Genomic DNA, 11,555 nt, shown 5'->3' on the forward strand with positions numbered 1-11,555 from the left:
TAACACAGTTACACGCTAACACAGTTACACGCTAACACAGTTACACACTAACACAGTTACACACTAACACAGTTACACAATAACAGTTACACAATAACACAGTTACACGCTAACACAGTTACACGCTAACACAGTTACACACTAACACAGTTACACACTAACACAGTTACACACTAACACAGTTATACACTAACAGTTACATACTAACACAGTTACACACTAACAGTTACACACTAACAGTTACACAATAACACAGTTACATGCTAACACAGTTACACACTAACACAGTTACACACTAACACAGTTACACACTAACAGTTACACACTAACAGTTACACACTAACAGTTACACACTAACACAGTTACACACTAACACAGTTATACACTAACACAGTTATACACTAACAGTTACATACTAACACAGTTACACGCTAACAGTTACATACTAACACAGTTACACACTAACAGTTACACACTAACACAGTTACACACTAACACAGTTACACACTAACAGTTACATACTAACACAGTTACACACTAACAGTTACACACTAACACAGTTACACACTAACACAGTTATACACTAACAGTTACATACTAACACAGTTACACGCTAACAGTTACATAATAACAGTTACATACTAACACAGTTATACACTAACAGTTACACACTAACACAGTTACACACTAACAGTTACATAATAACAGTTACATACTAACACAGTTATACACTAACAGTTACACGCTAACACAGTTACATACTAACACAGTTACACACTAACAGTTACACAGTTACACACTAACACAGTTACACACTAACACAGTTACACACTAACAGTTACACAATAACAGTTACACAATAACAGTTACACACTAACACAGTTACACGCTAACACAGTTGCACGCTAAAAGTTACACGCTAACAGTTACATGCTAACAGTTACATGCTAACACAGTTACACCCTGACAGTTACATAATAACACTTACACGCTAACATAGTTACATGCTAACATGGTTACACACTAACACATAGTTACACACTAACATGGTTACACACTAACACGGTTACACGCTAACATGGTTGCACACTAACATGGTTACACGCTAACACAGTTACACGCTAACATGGTTACACGCTAACATGGTTACACGCCAACACAGTTACACACTAGAACAGTTACACGCTAACACAGTTACACGCTAACACAGTTACACGCTAACACAGTTACACGCTAACACAGTTACATGCTAACACAGTTACATGCTAACACAGTTACACACTAACACAGTTACACACTAACACAGTTACACACTAACACAGTTATACACTAACAGTTACATACTAACACAGTTACACACTAACAGTTACACACTAACAGTTACACAATAACACAGTTACATGCTAACACAGTTACACACTAACACAGTTACACACTAACACAGTTACACACTAACAGTTACACACTAACAGTTACACACTAACAGTTACACACTAACACAGTTACACACTAACACAGTTATACACTAACACAGTTATACACTAACAGTTACATACTAACACAGTTACACGCTAACAGTTACATACTAACACAGTTACACACTAACAGTTACACACTAACACAGTTACACACTAACACAGTTACACACTAACAGTTACATACTAACACAGTTACACACTAACAGTTACACACTAACACAGTTACACACTAACACAGTTATACACTAACAGTTACATACTAACACAGTTACACGCTAACAGTTACATAATAACAGTTACATACTAACACAGTTATACACTAACAGTTACACACTAACACAGTTACACACTAACAGTTACATAATAACAGTTACATACTAACACAGTTATACACTAACAGTTACACGCTAACACAGTTACATACTAACACAGTTACACACTAACAGTTACACAGTTACACACTAACACAGTTACACACTAACACAGTTACACACTAACAGTTACACAATAACAGTTACACAATAACAGTTACACACTAACACAGTTACACGCTAACACAGTTGCACGCTAAAAGTTACACGCTAACAGTTACATGCTAACAGTTACATGCTAACACAGTTACACCCTGACAGTTACATAATAACACTTACACGCTAACATAGTTACATGCTAACATGGTTACACACTAACACATAGTTACACACTAACATGGTTACACACTAACACGGTTACACGCTAACATGGTTGCACACTAACATGGTTACACGCTAACACAGTTACACACTAGAACAGTTACACGCTAACACAGTTACACGCTAACACAGTTACACGCTAACACAGTTACATGCTAACACAGTTACATGCTAACACAGTTACATGCTAAGTTACATGCTAACACAGTTACATAATAACACAGTTACACACTAACAATTACACACTAACACAGTTACATACTAACACAGTTATACACTAACAGTTACACGCTAACACAGTTACATACTAACACAGTTACACACTAACAGTTACACACTAACAGTTACACAATAACACAGTTACACACTAACACAGTTACACGCTAACACAGTTACATGCTAACACAGTTACACGCTAACACAGTTACACACTAACACAGTTACACACTAACACAGTTATACACTAACAGTTACATACTAACACAGTTACACGCTAACAGTTACACAATAACAGTTACACAATAACAGTTACACGCTAACACAGTTACACGCTAACACAGTTACACGCTAACACAGTTACACACTAACACAGTTACACACTAACACAGTTACACAATAACACAGTTACACAATAACAGTTACACAATAACAGTTACACAATAACACAGTTACACGCTAACACAGTTACACGCTAACACAGTTACACACTAACACAGTTACACACTAACACAGTTATACACTAACAGTTACATACTAACACAGTTACACACTAACAGTTACACAATAACACAGTTACACACTAACACAGTTACACGCTAACACAGTTACATGCTAACACAGTTACACACTAACACAGTTACACACTAACACAGTTACACACTAACAGTTACATAATAACAGTTACATACTAACACAGTTATACACTAACAGTTACACGCTAACACAGTTACATACTAACACAGTTACACACTAACAGTTACACAGTTACACACTAACACAGTTACACACTAACAGTTACACAATAACAGTTACACAATAACAGTTACACACTAACACAGTTACACGCTAACACAGTTGCACGCTAAAAGTTACACGCTAACAGTTACATGCTAACACAGTTACATGCTAACACAGTTACACCCTGACAGTTACATAATAACACTTACACGCTAACATAGTTACATGCTAACATGGTTACACACTAACACATAGTTACACACTAACATGGTTACACACTAACACAGTTACACGCTAACATGGTTACACACTAACATGGTTACACGCTAACACAGTTACACGCTAACATGGTTACACGCTAACATGGTTACACGCCAACACAGTTACACACTAGAACAGTTACACGCTAACACAGTTACATGCTAAGTTACACGCTAACACAGTTACATAATAACACAGTTACACACTAACAATTACACACTAACACAGTTACATACTAACACAGTTATACACTAACAGTTACACACTAATACAGTTACACACTAACATAGCATAGGTACACACTAACACAGTTACACACTATCATAGTTACACGCTAACACAGTTACATGCTAACACAGTTGCACACTAACACAGTTACACCCTGACAGTTACACACTAGCACAGTTACACACTAGCACAGTTACATACTAACACATAGTTACACGCTAACACAGTTACACGCTAACACAGTTACACACTAACAGTTACACACTAGCACAGTTACACACTAGCACAGTTACACACTAGAACAGTTACACGCTAACACAGTTACACACTAGAACAGTTACACACTAGAACAGTTACACGCTAACACAGTTACACACTAACACAGTTACACACTAGAACAGTTACACCCTAACACAGTTACACACTAGAACAGTTACACGCTAACACCGTTACACACTAACAGTTACACACTAACATAGTTACACACTAGAACAGTTACATGCTAACACAGTTACACACTAGAACAGTTACACGCTAACAGTTACACACTAACACAGTTACACGCTAACACAGTTACACGCTAACATAGTTACACACTAGAACAGTTACACACTAACACAGTTACACACTAACATAGTTACACACTAGAACAGTTACACGCTAACACCGTTACACACTAACAGTTACACACTAACATAGTTACACACTAGAACAGTTACATGCTAACACAGTTACACACTAGAACAGTTACACGCTAACACAGTTACACGCTAACACAGTTACACGCTAACTCAGTTACACGCTAACATAGTTACACACTAGAACAGTTACACACTAACAGTTACACACTAACACAGTTACACACTAGAAGAGTTACACGCTAACACAGTTACACGCTAGAACAGTTACACGCTAGAACAGTTACACGCTAACACAGTTACACGCTAACATAGTTACACACTAGAACAGTTACACGCTAACACCGTTACACGCTAACACAGTTACACACTAACAGTTATATACATTTCAACAAGTCCTGGACCGGAGATAGGTTAGTTTGGCAACTGATGTGCTATTTATAAGTACAGGCTTGAGAGCTCCTGCAGAAGGAACAGGAATACGCACAATAAGCTGTGAGACATTTTGTATAATCTAGCAATACGTTATATGGATTTTACTTCTGGCTGATCCTGCGCTACATTCCCAGGTACATAACCTGCATTACCATTTGCAGCCGCAGAGCCGCACTCAGTATTTTCTCTTGTTGGAAACATTGAAGCTGTGACGCCCAAACACTCAAAGTCTTTGTGATTGTAAATTTGCTTTATCTCACACTCTGGCTCAATATGGACACGATGAGAAAACTGAAAACAAAAAAAAGAATACAGTAAACAGTATTAAATAGTTATCTGGCATCTGATCTTCCCTTAGAGTGTCCATCTGTCCTGTAGGTCAACTCCTGCAAAGGTCGTTTACAGCAGACAGGGCCCTCTATTATTTATCGTTCACATAACAGTCTTTTACTATAACAAACACAGCGTTGTTAATAAATAATAAGAAACATAATAACATAAATATTCCAGCACCTGGGCATTACCTGTTCTGTAGCTTTTAGATTCAGACCCTCATGCCAGTCTGGACCTAAAGCGCTGCCGAGACTGCCAGGTTTGCCTGAAAAGAAAAACAAAAGAGAATTTATGCTTACCTGATAAATGTATTTCTTTCCGGATACGGTGAGTCCACAGAATCATCAATTACTGTTGGGAATTTCACTCCTGGCCAGCAGGAGGAGGCAAAGAGCACCACAGCAAAGCTGTTAAGTACACTTCCCTTCCCACAATCCCCAGTCATTCGACCGAAGGAAAAAGGAGAAAAGGAAAATAACACAAGGTGTAGAGGTGCCTGAGGTTAAGGTTAAAAATAACTGTCTTAAAATAAGGGCGGGCCGTGGACTCACTGTATCCGGAAATAAATAAATTTATCAGGTAAGTATACATTTTGTTTTCTTTCCCAAGATACAGTGAGTCCACGGAATCATCAATTACTGTTGGTAACCAATACCCAAGGTAGAGGACACCGATGATTAGGGAGGGACAAGACAGGTAACCTAACAAAAGGCAACACCAAAAACTTCACCTCCTCCTTGCACCAAAGACAAAGAGAATGACTGGTGATTGCGGGAAGGGAAGTGATACTTAACAGCTTTGCTGTGGTGCTCTTTGCCTCCTTCTGCTGGACAGGAGTAATATTCCCTACAGTAATTGATGATTCCAAAGACTCACCGTATCTTAGGAAAGAAACATAAGTAACTAGGGAAAGTCCCCTCCCTGCCCCCTGTGCCAGTAATGTTACGTGTTAAGCTGAAGCTTTTCATATCAATCTAGATGTAAATATTGTCTGGGTATCTTAATCAGCGTGCCTGAAAATGATCAGGAGTAGAATGAGAACATTGCAGGGAACATCTAGGAATAACTAGTTATGTCTCAGAGGCTCCAGCAGTAACACAGACAACTAACTTGTAGCGGCTTCTGTTGTGTACTTCATCCTTTTACAGGTAACAGGGATCTCTGGCTTCGTAGATTTCAGCTGAGAAATCAGAAATTCTGCAGCTCCGGCATCAAAGAAGGTATTGCCTATCGACTTATCCTTTACGGCCCAAATGACTTCACAACCTTCAATTTCATACCTAGAAAGGCAACAAGAAAGTAACTCAGGAAACACATAAAACAGCAGAGGAGCACATGGCATTTCCATTATTAGGAGCAATGCACATGCTATACTGAGCAGAAAAAGTAACATACATCATTACATCCAAAAACCCATAATACATACGCCATTACAGCCCAACACCCATAATACATACTATACATCATTACATCCCAACACCTATGATACATACGCCATTACATCCCAACACCCATAATACATACACCAATACATCCCAACATCCATGATACATACGCCATTACATCCCAACACCCATAATACATACACCAATACATCCCAACATCCATGATACATACGCCATTCGATCCCAACACCCATAATACATACACCAATACATCCCAACATCCATGATACATACGCCATTACATCCCAACACCCATAATACATACACCAATACATCCCAACATCCATGATACATACACCATTACATCCCAACACCCATAATACATACACCAATACATCCCAACATCCATGATACATACGCCATTCGATCCCAACACCCATAATACATACACCAATACATCCCAACATCCATGATACATACACCATTACATCCCAACACCCATAATACATACACCAATAAATCCCAACATCCATGATACATACGCCATTACATCCCAACACCCATAATACATACACCAATACATCCCAACATCCATAATACATACGCCATTACAGCCCAACACCCATAATACATACTATACATCATTACATCCCAACACCTATGATACATACGCCATTACATCCCAACACCCATAATACATACACCAATACATCCCAACATCCATGATACATACGCCCTTACATCCCAACACCCATAATACATACACCAATACATCCCAACATCCATGATACATACGCCATTACATCCCAACACCCATAATACATACACCAATACATCCCAACATCCATGATACATACGCCATTCGATCCCAACACCCATAATACATACACGATTACATCCCAACACCCATGATACATACGCCATTACATCCCAACACCCATAATACATACACCAATACATCCCAACATCCGTGATACATACGCCATTACATCCCAACACCCATAATACATACACGATTACATCCCAACACCCATGATACATACGCCATTACATCCCAACACCCATAATACATACACCAATACATCCCAACATCCGTGATACATACGCCATTACATCCCAACACCCATAATACATACACGATTACATCCCAACACCCATGATACATACGCCATTACATCCCAACACCCATAATACATACACCAATACATCCCAACATCCATGATACATACACCATTACATCCCAACACCCATAATACATACACCAATACATCCCAACATCCATGATACATACACGATTACATCCCAACACCCATAATACATACTATACATCATTACATCCCAACACCTATGATACATACGCCATTAAATCCCAACACCCATAATACATACACCAATACATCCCAACATCCATGATACATACACCATTACATCCCAACACCCATAATACATACACAATTACATCCCAACACCCATGATACATACACGATTGCATCCCAACACCCATGATACATACGCCATTATATCCCAACACCCATAATACATACACCAATACATCCCAACATCCATGATACATACGCCATTACATCCCAACACCCATAATACATACACCAATACATCCCAACATCCATGATACATACACCATTACATCCCAACACCCATAATACATACACGATTACATCCCAACACCCATGATACATACGCCATTACATCCCAACACCCATGATACATACGCCATTACATCCCAACACCCATAATACATACGCCATTACATCCCAACACCCATGATACATATTCCATTACATCCAAACATCCATAATACATACACCCTAACATACCCATAATACATACACCATTATATCCCAACACCCATAATACATATGCCATAACATCCCACCCCACCCCATGATACATACACCATTACATCCAAACACCCATAATATATACACCATTACATCCCACCCCACCCCATGATACATACACCATTACATCCAAACACCCATAATATATACACCATTACATCCATCCCCACCCCATGATACATACGCCACTACATCCAAACACCCATAATTAGGGTGACCATATTGCTGCTTTAAAAAGGGACACCTATGAAAACGACATATGCCAGGGCTGTTTAAAGAAAAGTTTTGTATAAGAAGCCTGACATATGTATTTTTCATATGTGTCCCTTTTTAAAGCGGCAATATGGTCAGCCTACCCAAAATACATACACCATTATATCCCAACACCAATAATACATATGCCATTACATCCAAACACCGATAATACATATGCCGTTACATCCCAACCCCATGATACATAGGCCATTACAACCCCATGATACATAGGCCATTACATTCCAACACCCAAAATACATACAGCATTACATACAAATATCCATAATACATACAGCATTACATGCCCTCAATGATACATGTGCTATTGCATCCCTTACGCCCCAAATTATACATGCGCCATTACATCCCTCACACCCCCAATGATACATGTGCCATTACATACCTCATGCCCTTAATGATAAGTGCCGCCATTACATCCCTCATGCCCCACATGATAAGTGCGCCATTACATCCCTCATGCCCCCAATGATACATGCGCCATTATATCCCTCACACCCATAATGATACAAATGCGCCATTACATCACTCACGCCCTTAATGATACGTGTGCCATTACATCCGTCAGGTCCCCAAAGATAAATGCTTCATTACATTCCTCACGCCCCCATTGATACGTGCACAATTACATCCCTCAAACCCCCGATATGTGCGCCATAACATTCCTCATGCCCCCAATGATATGTGCTCCATTACATCCCTCACGCCACCATGATAAGTGCGCCATTACATCCCTCATGCCCCCAATGATATGCGTTCCATTACATCCCTCAGGCCACCATGATAAGTGCGCCATTACATCCCTCATGCCTCCAATGATACGTGCGCCATTAAATCTCTCACGCCCCCAATGATACGTGCAGTATTACATCACTCACGCCATACGACTACAAATGGGTCCTGTGGATCTAGTGAACCAACTAGCATTTTTACTTAAAGCAAAAAGTTTAATAATTTTTACACACATAAACATACACATACCTATACAAACACATAGGACACTTACACAAGCTCAAGAGCAATGCCCCCATTTCCAACAACTAGTACACGCCTGGCTTTGGTGATATGTCTCTGAAATGTCTGTGACAAAATAAATAACAAATTGTATTAAATACCTACACATTGCATAAAATACATGTAAAGAAAGAAAAAATAAAAAGCTAACACACAGACACAAATATCAGGTCTTTGGTATTCTTGGGGGGGCGGGGGCAAATGATGAAGGATATATATAGAGAATATATATATATATATGTATACACACACATATATATATATATATATATATACACATATATATATATATATATATATATATATATACACATACACACACACACACACACATATATATATATATATATATATATATATATATACACACACACATATATATATATATATATATATATATATATATATATATATATATATATATATATATATATATATATATAGCAAAAGGAAGAATTTTGCAGACAACGGTCAATATAGATAAAACTTCATCTTTATTGTAGAAAACATTAAAACACTCCAGGGGTCATCACAAGTACACAACACGAGTGTCCGCTAACATGTTTCGGCCCTCAGGCCGTAATCATAGCTAAAGGACTGTGCACCTGTGTTTCTTAAAAAGCAACAGGAACTCTTTGATTGGTTTAAAATTAAAGGCGTGTTGTGTAAAGGTTAACCCTTTGGGAACCAACTTTAATTTACATACATATATGAATGTGTATATTGCCCTTCTAAGAATTAAATCTAATCAATACTAGGTAACCGACGTTATTGCATAAATTACTATACTACTTGCTCATATACAATGTAGAGATTTAAGATGAACTTAGTAAATAAAACATTAGCTATTACAATAATAATGTTAATATTAGCCCTTTAAGTTCATAGTAGAATAAATAATTCTATAGTTCCTATACGATATTTATCGACAGGTAAATCTCACTAGTATACACTTTAAAAAATTCAAGAAGTATGTTTCTTAATCGTCTATTGGTATAACCTAAAGAATTGGGAATAATAATAATAATAATAATCTAAACTGTACTCAACTAGATTATTATCCTAGACTGTACTTAACTAATGTGACTAAGAAATGTGAACAAAGATTTATATCTAGAACATTCCATATAAAATCCGAAAAATTAATTAAGTGTTTAAATTTATCAGACAAAGAGGATAGAGATCAGAAAGCTGTTGGTATTGGATTTATTATAGGTAGACCTTTTATGGTGAACCTAATGTGATGTAATACAGGGAACCAGGGGCTCTTAAAGATGTTTAAAGCTGCTATAATATGAACTGAAACATGGGCATTTACTGAACACATTATTAGGAGAGCATAGACAGACCACTGCAGAAGAGGGAAGGGATATTACTCCCAAAAATTGATCAAATCATATTCCGAATTTAGACCCTTCGGTACACGCGTTTGTAATTTAAAAATCCAGAACATTTCCCTCTTCTGCAGTAGTCTGTCTCTATTGCCCCCTCTAGGCGGACAAAACACTCTCTCAATGGCCTGCCACCTAAGTGTTTCCACACTTTTTTGGTGGTATTTCGCAAAGTGCTGCACCAAGGGGGTAGACGCAACACCTGCCTGGATTGTGGACAAGTGATTTCGGATACGTACTTTTACCTCGGTGGTCGTGAGCCCAACATATTGTAGGTGGCAACTAGTGCAACTCAGGGCATAAACTACATACGTGGAGGTACATTTGAGGCAAGACTGTATGGAATAAACCTCTCCAGTAACTTCAGATCTGACACTATCAGACTGTATTACATATTCACACACCCTACATTTATTTAGGCACTTGAAGGTGCCTTTATGGGTCAGCCAGGAACTTTGTCCCCTGTCAGTTTTAGGGAGAACAGAGGGAGACAGTAAGTTACCAAGTGTAGTTGTTTTTCTATAGGAACAGCGCAGACCTTGAGCAATACAATGCTCTAGTTTGTCATCAGCCGCCAGAAATGAAAAATGTTTTTTAATAATTTTACATAT

General features: G+C 38.2%; 1 protein-coding gene across 1 annotated transcript in view; it reads right to left on the bottom strand.

Moving 5' to 3' along the window:
- PYROXD1 (pyridine nucleotide-disulphide oxidoreductase domain 1) overlaps positions 1 to 11,555 on the bottom strand; it is a 63,745-nt gene that overhangs the window by 26,171 nt on the left and 26,019 nt on the right. The window contains exons 5-8 of the mRNA XM_053719130.1: positions 9,546 to 9,619; positions 6,133 to 6,302; positions 5,214 to 5,287; positions 4,842 to 4,980 (exon numbers count right to left, since the gene is read on the bottom strand). Coding sequence (XP_053575105.1) covers positions 4,842 to 4,980; positions 5,214 to 5,287; positions 6,133 to 6,302; positions 9,546 to 9,619 — 457 coding nt within the window. The remainder of the gene's footprint in view (positions 1 to 4,841; positions 4,981 to 5,213; positions 5,288 to 6,132; positions 6,303 to 9,545; positions 9,620 to 11,555) is intronic.

The sequence above is a fragment of the Bombina bombina genome, chromosome 6 (assembly GCF_027579735.1).
Source record: "Bombina bombina isolate aBomBom1 chromosome 6, aBomBom1.pri, whole genome shotgun sequence".
Classification (NCBI taxonomy): domain Eukaryota; kingdom Metazoa; phylum Chordata; class Amphibia; order Anura; family Bombinatoridae; genus Bombina; species Bombina bombina.